Source organism: Wyeomyia smithii, chromosome 1 (assembly GCF_029784165.1).
Source record: "Wyeomyia smithii strain HCP4-BCI-WySm-NY-G18 chromosome 1, ASM2978416v1, whole genome shotgun sequence".
NCBI classification, from domain to species: Eukaryota; Metazoa; Arthropoda; class Insecta; order Diptera; family Culicidae; genus Wyeomyia; species Wyeomyia smithii.
Genome location: NC_073694.1, coordinates 10882247 through 10894719, shown reverse-complemented (window position 1 = coordinate 10894719; position 12473 = coordinate 10882247). Strand labels below are relative to the sequence as shown.

The window sequence follows — 12473 nt, the reverse complement described above, 5'->3', positions numbered from 1 at the left end:
TTATCTCTCTGGCTGGGTCTGTTATTCCCTGGCCTTAACAATCTAGAATAAATTAAAGACAAAACACGAATTTTAGTAACTGCTGTTTCGGCCTTTCATCTACAACTGATTTTCTCTGTACATCTTCCTCTCCTCCTTCTTCTTAGCTTAGGCAACAACTAAGAGTGCCGCATTTTGTTAAAAAATATCCCGGTTGCACTCTCTTCCTAGAGTTCCGCGTGTGCTTTTAGTCCATTCTATCGTTCTACTTTTTGCCGTTAATTTTTTTTCTTTTGCTATCAAATATGAAAGATTCACCCTTAACAGTTACAACTTTGTTTGCTTTCTTTGTTGAATTTATTAACTATGCGGTTGTTTAGCATTCCAGTGCGTTCTGGTAGAAAAAAAAAACTTCTCTTATGTTCAATCTTTTTCGTCTACAACTTGTATAATTATTAGACAATATTCTTGGAATATTTATATTTGCATATGTACACGTAAAAGTTCATTTTGGTTAACACACATCCGAACTGGCCGACCGCCCTTACAGCAGCAGCATAATCGGTCGGACAGTAGCGGGGTGCGCCCAGTTTTTGTCTACATTTTTTACCGTTTCTTCCTGCTCTGCTCTGCGAGGAAACGGGAAAAACCATCGTTTTTATTTCGCGTATATACTTGGTATGAACATCGATTTGCACTAGTGCGAAGAGGGCCGGAGCTTTCATCTCCGGCCTCCAGCTATATGCCTCCTCTCAACTAAAAGCTAATTAAATATATTAATACTTTAGACAAGTTTGCTTTAGCTTTGTTTATGTTTTGTGTTCTCAGATACGAGAATATTCCTTGCTATGCTACACTTTTTGATATATTTCCTTTTTCCACTAATTGTAAGCCTAAATCCGTAAAGGGGCGGGAAATCCGTCTTTTAGATGGATTCCCTACCTAATCTTAGGATGCTCCGGACGTGTGTGTGTGTGTTTGACTTGATTTTTTCTCTCTTTATAATCATCATTTGAATTCCTGAGCCGCACGAGGGCGGATTGCCACAAATGCCGACACGCAAAGGCCGCTGGACGGGGCTTGAAATTGACCAGCCCTGGGAAAGCCACTTCCCAGCTCTGCTAGCGATCCATCCAGTGTCCCGAAGGTCGCATTTGATGCTAAACCGAATTGGACGATTCGACATTCGGTTGAGATTCCCTATTTCCTTCCCACTTCTAAACACGCACGCTTAAGTTAAAGTTGATCACTTTCCGTTGCTTTGCCTTTCCCCCCCAAAAATAAGAGGGGCTGCATACAATTTTTGCTGGAGATCTTTTTAATTTTCTACTTTCGTTGGAAAAAAAAATTAACTATAAAATTTTTGAGTTAGCTTCCGTACCGACACGAACTTATGAGAGTAACATTTTATTTTTTTTTTATTTTGTGGAGCAAAAAAAAAGCTAAACAACTTTCTATATGTACAATTATTTTTTGTTTATACACTTTTTACATTCAATCAGACAAATCGAATCGGTTAAGTCACGTGTGTACCAAAACTCCTGACGGGGGGCGAAGCTTTTTAGCTACTCTTGAGGCTCAAGGAAAGGAACCACTGCCTTTATCGGTTGATATTTGCGTTTGCTACTACCACCCCTTGCCTATTATTACTAGTTACTAGTTCTGAACCCAAGCTACGTCCACGGCGTGGCCGCACGCGAATCAAAAAAACAGAAGCACAGCCATTTGCAGTTGAAAAAGGCAGTGGAACCTTGAAGAGCGTCTTGTTGGAAGTCGAGATTTGTTGAAAAGTTGGCTGAATATTATAAGGAAATTCCGAAACACTTTGTAGGTAGTATTTTGTAGCATGATGAATAGAAGTCTTGAACAATAAGTTCGATAAATGGGTTAATTTAAATAAGTAACATTTTGGAAGAGATTTAAACCAATGTCCTTTGAGTTACCAATAACAACTAACCTGCAAGACTGGAAGATAATCACAATTAGCTCTCGCACAAGCACAAATTAAAATTATCTCAATTATCGAAATCTTTTCCATTTTCACTTTTGCCACAAATTTTTCAGAAAAATTTTCACTGCATCAAAGTTACGAGACAACCTGATACGAACAGAACACGTTCCCTAGTGACGATTGGAAAATTATCATTCGAATTCACCAATTTCATGGTATGCTACGATCATTTGCTTGCACATTTGGCTGAACTGCAAGAAAACCGTGCACGCTAAAAAATGTTACCAAAATTTAATTTACCTAATTTTCATATTCAACCAAACTCTTCAATTCTTGTTCTGTATAGCTTAGCTCGTTCCCCCCGCGCATTTTCCGAACGTGCCAACAAGAAAGCAAAACCAATACCGAAAAAATATAAAAACAAATGCATCGGTTGTTGTTAACCTACGGTAGAGTAACATAGAAAAAAAATGAAGAACAAAAAAAATTATCTAAACTTAACAAAACAACATAGGATTACTAAATTGAATAAAACATAAAAAGGCTCCAAAATAAGTGTCTGTACACTCATTTTTCTCCCCTCTTCTTTCCTAGTGTAAAATCAATACTAGATTTGCTGCTTTTTTGTTGTTGTTGAATTACCTAAAAACCGTCCCCCCAATTTTGTTTTCTGCCCTAAATTTGTTTCAGTTTACACTCGGTCAAAAACGCACACACCCAAGCCTAGCGCCTAGTCTTAGAATAACCTAACCTAATCTAACCGCGTAACCGGTCACTATTTTTTTCTCACTTTTTTTTTCTTTTATAAAGATTTTTTTTTCGTTTTACACGCAAGGCTGACCTTACCGTACTAGTGTACACATTCAGCGCACCTGGCTAACTGAATGAGTTTTAAGAGAACCGGGGTTGGAAAGTGTTTGTGTGAGTGATTCTTTTCTTCGAAAGAGAGAGTAGCAATAGTTCGAACTTACACGCTAGAATTTAGTTAAGGTATTTCTTTGTTGTATTTGATTTTTTCTTTTTTCTTATCCGCTTTTTTGCAGTTGTTGTTCTATGTACATGATAATGTCCTTGACTTACAACTAGTACTTCATTTCCTATGTACGCGTGTAAGTGAGTGTGTGTGTATGTGTGCTGCTGCTGCTGCAATGTGTGATTAATAAATACTCGTGATCTACTGTAAACTTTATGGTCGCGGCTATTGTGACTCTGGCGTTGATATCTTAGTATTTTTTTAAGTAAAAAATTAGACTATGACCCTAAAAACACGCACACTCAAAAAGTCTACATGATAAAGTTGATTCAATTTTTTTAAAAAATAGCTAACTATAACACAAAAGGAAGTGGTGGTATTTGTAGCGTTCTGAGTTTACCACCCCAAAGTGTTCTATAATAACAATCAACATCATTTCTTTTTCTGTTTCTTTCTTACCGTGTGCTTGTATGTGATTTCATTTTTTGTTTTAACCTACATCTGAACATCGGACAGCGTCCTATTTACAACGAATGTTTATATGCGTATTTACATACCGTTTCTTAGTTGTTTTTTTTTTGTTTTTCGCTTGATCAATGATTGTGTCTGTGTTACACCTGGTAGGAGGATATATAAGGGTAATAAGGCTGGTTTGTTTCCCTCGTCATTGCTGTCTCACAGAGTCAGAAGGGCGGGTAGGCTTCCTAGTACACTCGATACTACTACAATTGTTCCACGAACTTGGTGAGCTGATCCTGAGCGGTTAGTGGACTGGTATCGTTGGGACCTCCGGGACCACCGCCACCCATTTGATTGGGATCACCGGGTCCTCCCCCACCGGGTCCAACCCCGACGCCGACCGGTGACTGATGCGGGTGCATGTGGTTGTGCATTTCGCTCCCAGGACCTCCGGTGGGCGCCGGTGAATGAGAAGACAGATGGTGAGGTGAGGGTTGTGCCCTTGGCGAGGCAGAGGGCTGTGACCGGGGTGAGGGTTGTGGCTGTGGTGATCGAATTGGCGGTGGTGAACGAACGCTTTGCATCAACTGTTGCTGCATCGAATGCTGCGGTGTGGGAGGACCCATTACGCCACCCGGTCCACCAGGACCTCCGGGACCTTGCTGAAGCTGCTGGGAGAGGACGTTTACACCAACTCCTCCACCCTGTTGCTGGGGGCCCGGTTTCAATCCTTGCTGCATGTACTGCTGCTGGTCTGGGAACATTCCACCCTGTCCGTAACCACCGACTCCACCCATCTGCTGCTGCGGTCGAGGCCTCTGCTGGTACGGAGGTGCCGGTTGCATATTTCCGCCGGTCATTGCCAGCTGCCGCTGGAGCATCATCTGCTGTTGCTGCTGTTGTTGCTGCTGCTGCTGCTGTTTGTACCACATCTGCTGCTGAATCTGTCAGGAAGAAGGCGAACAAGATTGTGAGTTATTGGTGCTTATTACGGGAGTCACTTCACGGTAAAATATATTTCACTTTCACGCTCACTTCACTTTTTGAGACCTATTACCGATTCCACCTCAAGTGAGGTGGAAAAAATCAACTCCGTGAAGTAAGGTTGACAGTGAAGTGAAATAGAAAATAGGTGAAGTGAAATGAGCGAGTTTCCCAGCTCAAAAATTTGAAGTCCCGGAAAGTCGATTGAGCTGAAATTTTGTATGAGAACATTTTTCGACAAGAGGAAACTTTTGAGCCCTACCACTAAACGAAATTCGAAGGTAAATTTTTCCCTTACGTTCCACCGGCCACAACTCAAAAATTTGTAAGTCCCAGAGAGTCAGTTTTTTTCAAGCCGACCTAAAAACAATAATTGACAAAGTGTGCAAACAGCAGCGTTCAATTTATTGAATTTCGATTGATAATTTTTTTCATAAGTTCAATGCCCTACTAGAAAGTCAAAAAAGAGAAGAAAAGAAAACAATAATAGGATAAAAAGAAATGAGAGTGCGACAAAAATTGGACTGAAATTCCCAAATACAGGCCAACAATTATTTTAAAATGGGGAAGCTACGATGAAAAAAAAATATTTGAAAACGGACAACTTAGACTAAAATAAGACAAAAATTGTTCCATTGATGAACTAAAGCGACAAAAATAAAACAAAAATAAGACAAATAAGTGGTAACAATGATACGAAAATTAGACAAAATTATTGGAACAGAAAGCCGAATAAATAGAACGAAAATAGGAAATATATAAAAACAAATTAGGATAACAACAGATCAAAACTTGAACAATAAACAGTCAAAATGAGACAAAAATAATAATAAAGTGACTCGAAAAATAAACCAATATAGGACTAAAAGAGACGCAACAAGACGAAAATAAGTAAAATATTTTTAAAAATAGAAGATAGTCTTGATATCGCTTTTTCCAAATTCGACAAGTTTCTTCCAACCCTTGGATAAAATTTTTTTGAACCATTGAAAAAAATTTAGATCAAAATATCAAGAGAGTTCGATGGAAATAAGAGAGATGCCCGAGTGAACAAAGCTAATTTCGGGACACTCATGAAAACAGCGGTCGAAAGTTTCAAACTCAAAAGAATGCCCTAAAAGAAGGTTTCGAAGTGTGCGAGATTTGTCTCTGAAACTTGAACTGTTCCTGAGCCGGAAAGGAAAACACCTTATAAAAATACAACCGATATAAACGGAAATTGGAATCCTGTGCAACGAGAGGAAACTGACGGTTTTTACCTACAACAACTTAATTTCATCGAAAAAGGATTAGAAGCGCAGGTAGATTCAATGAAAACTATCTCAAAGACATTTAGTAAAGCTGACCAGAAGATTTTCAGAGACTTTCATTTTTCAATTTTTGGAAAATAATTAAGGACAGGTCCGAGGGACTTATGTTTTTGGAACCTCTGAATCATTACGGAAGCGTATCTTTGGATTTTACTCTCGACGACTGTGGTACTTGCATTTCAGTTCAAATAAACAGAAAATAAGTGATTGGTAGCTTTTTAACAGTAATAAATTGTAAGGTTTAATAAACTAAGCATATTTCTTACAGGTGATCGATGACTCTGTTCTCAATGATGAAATAAGTAATTTCTCTGTTAAGGTAGAAGAAACAGGATCAAACATTCAATCTAATGATCCTTCCGATGATAAGTTCATTTGGCCTAGATCGAAATAGAAAAACTCAAGAACTCCTTCCGTGGCCACAAGTACCAAATGGCCTCGAATGGTACAATAAGAAGGACCACCCAAGGAGAAGGAACAGGAAAAGGCTAAACTAGTACGGATTGAACAGAGGCAATTGCAGAAACAGAAAAAAAGGAAAAAACTCATACGAAAAAGTTGACAAAAGAAAACAAAAACGAAGACGACAAAATCAAAGAAAAAAAAAGGCTGCCATTTTGAATATGTATAAATTTGTATTTTTGTATATTTTAGTAAAATTGAATAAGTAGATGTTGCTGTTTTCTGCATTCATCACAAAAAAGTACAACGTAGATGAACGCAACCCTGAAATACCAGTGAAAAAGGTATTCAATCGGATATGAAACCTTTCAGCCTTTTGTGCTGAAAAAAAAAACAATTTTTGCGCTGAAAACCGTTATAAAAAGAATCGCGTCAGTTAAAAAAAATATATTTTTCAGTTTGCTCTGATGTTCCCTGATCGAAAAATGAATTCTTTGTGTTTGTCCCTGATATTTCCTGATCGGAAAATTAATTCCCTGAGTTTTTCAAATTTTTCCAAGTTTTCGCCACCCTGAAAATGACACAAAAATGAGAAGCAGGACAAAAAAAAGGCAAATATTGGCCCAAATTTTTCTCAAAATAAGTCAAAACAAAGATACAAACATGATAAAAAAAAAACTTGAGAAAACCATAAACAAACCTTAGCAAAACATGGCTTTGACTGAAATAACTGAAAAAATGTTGTATTGTTGAGCAAAACAAGGCAAAAATGAGATGAAAAGACAATATAAAAATAAGGCAAAGACAGAACAAGAATCAGACAGTAACGGGATAAAAATGAGACAAAAAATAACAAGAAAAAAAAACGAACACTGCCGTTCTACGCATAGTTGGCCCAGTTTCCATGTAGTTGCCTGTAAACATTGGACAACTAACAAAAGCAAAACCCATAAACAAAATTCAGTCAAAAAAATTATATAAACATGATACACAAATTATACGGTATGACATAAAGTAGAACAAAATAGGAAAAAAAAATAAATAAAAATTCATTTTCCAATCCTTGAAGTATCGCATTCATCGAATTCTGATACAGACCACAAGCATTCTCCAAAAAAATCGAATTATTTGCACTTCAAACATTCCTCAAATTTTCACATAAAGTTTTAAGTCTATTTGTTAATAGCACTGGACAACACAGGTGAGGCGCTAAAGCTCAAATTGAAAAAAAGAAAGATTAAAGCTTTCTAACCATTTTTGCGAATTTTGTTGCCACTAACCACCAGAATTTTTTCAGAGACCCAAACGAGTTTTCTCGTAAACATGATATTGAAGCGACGAACCCGGCAATTACAATTACAATGCATCTCTTTAACGAAAGTCGACGCGTTTTAACAAAGGCTGAAGGCACCAAATTTCACAGGAATGATTAAAAAACTATAATCTTTCTAGGGCAACTGTTTTGAGCTTTAAAGCAAGTTCTTAATGGCCTTGTATGTTTGGTTTGGCTGATAGAATAAAAGAATCTGAAAGATTGAATAAAAATATTTTTTCGTCATTTAAGGGTAGCTTCTAGTCAGAATTTGAATTGCTTTAGTATCTTAAAAATGTGTTTCCTTTTTACATATTCCCACATAACACTGGTTGACAAAAGCGAAAAAAAAGTTGCTGTAAAGATCAAACAAATTGCTCTAAAAATTTGTATTCATTATAGCTTTATAATCATTCCTGTGACTTTTGGTACTATTATCAAATGCTGAAGTGCACGTTGGGTTCGTCGCTTCTATGTTTCTACGGAAAAAGTCATATAAGTCTCTGAAAAAGTGATCTTCGCTAGAAGCACCAAATTTAACAAAACGAATGCTTCACCGTATTCGCGGTGTAGCGACACTCGGACTACACTTTTGACACCGTTAATGTTTTATTTGACTTTCCGGAATACACTTTTTCTGTCTCTGACTATCCTTTTTCTGTCCCGGACTACACCCTAAAAAAGTAGAGTGTACTGTAGGAAGTTACCAACACATTCACACGTATGTGTCAAAACTGGTTTGTTTTGGTTCTCGTTCCACGTGGTAGTGTCAGGTAAATTTTTTTTCAGCACAGTTGCGAGATGGACATATGAAGTGGTAACGAGACAAAATGACGATGGCGACAGTGACCAAAACAAAACACATTGACAGCTATCCCATTACCAATGCAACCTGAAAATGTTTTATTTGAAGCTGCAAAGTATAGTCCGAAAAAAGTGTAGCTACACCTCGAAAACGAATTCGACATTAAAAACACCTTTTATTGAACTCACTGATTGTTTGCAAAAAATGTAGATTTCATGTGTTTCACGATGAAATTAGAAACTAGGAAATATAACATTTCGACAAGAGTTCAATTAGAATATTCTTTAGATTAGTCTTCCGTTTTTTGTCTTCGGAAGACCATGTAACATCGAACAAATAATTTCCCATATAGTCTAGTGGCCAGGATATCAAACGAACAAAAGCAATCTTATCAATGAAAACCACAACTCTACTTACGGGCAGTTGCATCTGCGGATTGCCTCCCGGTTTTCCACCGCCAGCCATTCCCTGGACGCCTCCTTGCAACCGGTTCGGTGCCATCGGACCACCGGCACCGGCCGGATTGTATCCCATGCCGCCGGGGCCTTGCTGCTGTCCCTGGACACCTCCGGCGCCGGCATGTTGCATCACGTTGTGCGGCTGCTGCTGTTGCTGTTGTTGTTGCTGCTGAGGCATACCGCCTTGGTTTTGGTTTTGCTGATTTTGAGCCTGCACAATTTAGTTTTAAAATTAGTACATTTTTACGAAATGATAATGAACATTTATCGCTTACCGTCTGCTGTCGCTGCTTGATGAATGCCGCCATCAGCTGTGGATTGGCTTTTAGAATCGATAGCAGCTGTTGTTGCTGCTCTGGCCCGGATTGCGGATTTTTCAGTGTTGCCATCAGTTGAGCGATTGCTGCTTTTGGTTGATTTGTCGGGAGTCCCTGTGACGGTTGACCCTGACCTTGGCCGACGACTTGCTGCGGATTGCCTACCATGCCGCCTGGACCCTGGATGCAAACGCCTCCCGGACCAGGTCGCATTCCACCCATCATGCCACCCTGACCAGCGACGCCGACGCCCATCATGCCCTGTGTTTGTTTGAAGAAATATTAGTTTTCAAATAAAACGATTTTTATTGTAGCCGCGACTTACCCCTTGCATAGGATTCGGTTGCTGAGGTTGCTGTTGACCCTGTTGCATCATACCCGGTAGATTTGGTCGCATAGCTTGCGGGTTCTGCTGACCACCAGTGATCGGATAGCGTGGATTGCCCCACTGATCCATTTGAGTCATTACATTCTGTCCTGCAGCCCCGACGGGGCCGCCAGCACCAAGAGGAACTCCTCCGACACCACCTGCTTGCTGCTGGTTAGGGCCACCCATTCCGGCTACGCCTCCAACACCGCCAACGCCACCCATATGACCAGCGCCGGGTATGGTTCGTTGCATTACCGGTGGAGGCATTGGACCACCCCCTGGATTCACCTTACCGAAGCTACCATGTGGAGCTTGCTGTCTCGCGGCTTCCTCCTGCACCTGTTGTTGAGAATGAAGCTTAAGTAAGCCACACGATTTGTTACATATACTATCAGTAAGCGATCGCCGTTGTTATGTTGCCCAGTAGAAAAAAAGAGATCCAACCTGTTTAGTTACCTGTTTCAAAGCCTGCATCACATTCGGAGGTGGTGGTTGCGCTTCCGGTTTAATTCCTAGCCCGGGCGGGTGAGGACTTCCCATTCCACCGATTTGCGATACCGGACTGGGTGCCGCCGAAGGACTCATGCCACCCGGAGCACCAAGAACACCGGCGCCACCACCCGGTCCAATCATGCCACCACCGCCAGCGCCAGCACCAACGGATCCTACCGAACCGGGGCCACCCACCATTCCACCAGTGGGACCCATTCCGCCAACAACGCCACCAACTCCTCCCGCCGGGCCGCCCATTGTGTTCGGACCGCCTGGACTGAGACCACCTGTTGAGCTTGGTGGTACGGCAGCACTGGGGGTCGTAGGCAGAGACGGTGCACCTACTCGGGTTGTGTTCATTACGGCCATTCGTCTCCGCAGAAGTTGCTGCTGTTGTAGCCTGTGTAGTTTAATAAATAATATGAGAATGTTTGAGAATTATTAGAAGATGTAAAAGAAGTCAAACCTTTGCTGTAGCTGTTGCTGCTTCAGCTTGTGCTTGATGTTCGGACAGAACGGTACCGGACACTTGGCCTCCTGGCAGTGTTTGGCATGGTAACAGCACAGGGCAATCAGTTGCTTGCAAATCGGACAACCGCCGTGCGTCTTTCGCTTGCAGTGCTTCGTGTGCTGCACCACGCGCTTCATCTTCGTACAGCTCGGCAGTCGACAGTTCGCGTCCCGACACTGGCACGCGTGTACCAGCGATTGGATGCAGCGCTGGATCGACTGTTTGCGAGCTTCCTGCGGATTGGTGTGCTTGATATCCGTTGGCGACGAACCGTCGTCGATGTCGAACCCAAGTTTGTCCATCTTGTGCGGGTGGCCGACCTTCTCCTTGCACTGAATGCACAGATCGAAGTCCTGAAAGTTGTCGCAAGTAGATTCAGAGCTATTCTTTGGTTTAGGTTAAATGATGATACTTACGTCACACACGGTGCAGTGATAGCGGGTTTCCACGTGGTTCTTGCAGTTGTTGCAGGTATAGACAAACTTGTCCTGGCCCTGGTTGTGCAGCTCGTACAACATACACAGGGAGCTGAACTGCGCCCGTCGAAGCGAGGAAAACTCGTAATGCTTATCCCGAGCCATCGTCAAGAAGGCATCTCGGCCGTCCATCAGGTCACAGTTGATGAGCGGATCCGGATCTTGTATTGGCTGCAAAAATGGGTATACAATAAAAATCGCATCAAGTTCGCGGAGTTGAGATAGCATACCGCCAGACTGGCCGCCGATTGGGCCGAGTGTAGCCGAATCACGAAGAAGACCTCCTTGTGCTTTTCCATGGTGGCGAAAATCTTGGCGCTTAGATCGTTGCCAATCTGTTCGTTGGACTTTTTGTTGTTCTTTCGTTGGGCTGCCTTCGATTTGTTCGATTTTTTAGCCTTCTTCTGGCCGCCTTTCTTCTTCCCATCTACACCGGTGTCACTGTCGTCGTTCATCGACATTATCTGAAGTGGAAAAAACTGAAAGATTAAGAGAAAAAATGTATTTCTGACGGTTCGTTTGTATTACCGCATTGGCTGCCGCTTCCTCCCGTTCCGCTTGCTTGCGTTTTTCTTCCTCCTCTTGGTCCAGCTCTTTGATGCTTTCTTCGAGTACATTAGGCCAGAAGTCACCCTCGAAGTAGGGCAGCTCGGAAGCCGACTGGAGCTTGTCCTCCATCGCCTGCTTCAGGATGTCCTTGTAGTCCTGAATAGTTCGCTCCACCATGCCCTTGTCCAGCATCTTTTTGTACCATTCCTGAAGCCGCTTCGGCTTCGGAATTCGCTGCTCCGGCGGATGGCAATGGAAAATGTAATCGTCCCCTTCGGATGGCGGACAGGCCCAGATGTGGGCCATCGTGTAGCCCAACTGCTTCGCGTAATCCATGTACCCTAGCAAAATCTCGTGATACACCGAGGTACGGTACTGTCGCGGCCGGAAGAAGTGAACCGAATCCAGATACGCGATATACACTCGCCTCGTATTGGGGGAAGCACACTCCGATCCGTACTCCTGCACGTGCATACCGAAGAAGCACACATCAATGCCATCCACCTCCTCGAACGCAAACAGAGCCTTCGCGCGGTACGGAAACTCCGGAAGCATTTCACCGTTCTCCACGAATCGACTTCGCATTCCCGGTTTTACCTCCACCACCTTGTCCGAGCTGGAAACCACCCGGATGTGCACCTCTCCGGCACCAGCCTCTTTCTTCTTCAGGAAGTTGTTTACCCTCGTTTCAATGTACGTACCCAGCTTGGAGGTGGGTAACCGTTTGGCATTGAATTTGTTCTCTTTCCGCTTAGCGCCCTTCTTCTTGAGACAATTATCACACACAAAGCCTCCCGGCCAGATGGACTCCAGATAGAGCACACAGATCTGGTGCTGCTTTCGGCCGCAGTCCAAACAAACGACGAACGGTTCCAACTCCAGGTGGTCGTTCTTCATCTCCTTGAATTGATCCTTTTTGATTTGACTGAAGAAAGGGAACAGTGGATAAAAAAAAAGTTTAGAACCCCTTGCTCCGCTCCGCGGATTCGACTCTATACTCACGTTTGCGTCTGCATCGGGTCATCGCCGAGCGTCACCATGTCGCCGGGGATGTCGTTGAAGCACTTCTGACAGTACGTGTATCTGGTAGATAGTGGTCCAAAAGAGCTTTAGAGTTTGGAATGG

The 12473-nt window shown here is 42.2% G+C and overlaps 1 protein-coding gene across 2 annotated transcripts in view; it reads right to left on the bottom strand.

The window, feature by feature from the left end:
* Positions 1-380: 380 nt before the first annotated feature.
* LOC129718976 (histone lysine acetyltransferase CREBBP) overlaps positions 381-12473 on the bottom strand; it is a 48255-nt gene continuing 36162 nt past the window's right edge. Inside the window, exons 6-15 of one of the 2 annotated variants that reach the window (XM_055670262.1) lie at positions 12351-12455; positions 11328-12273; positions 11030-11263; positions 10740-10970; positions 10279-10676; positions 9777-10212; positions 9276-9659; positions 8909-9211; positions 8593-8844; positions 381-4306 (exon numbers count right to left, since the gene is read on the bottom strand). In XM_055670262.1, the coding sequence (XP_055526237.1) occupies positions 3626-4306; positions 8593-8844; positions 8909-9211; positions 9276-9659; positions 9777-10212; positions 10279-10676; positions 10740-10970; positions 11030-11263; positions 11328-12273; positions 12351-12455 (3970 nt within the window). In that variant the 3' untranslated portion in view covers positions 381-3625. The remainder of the gene's footprint in view (positions 4307-8592; positions 8845-8908; positions 9212-9275; positions 9660-9776; positions 10213-10278; positions 10677-10739; positions 10971-11029; positions 11264-11327; positions 12274-12350; positions 12456-12473) is intronic. The other variant, XM_055670263.1, reaches the window with a different exon arrangement.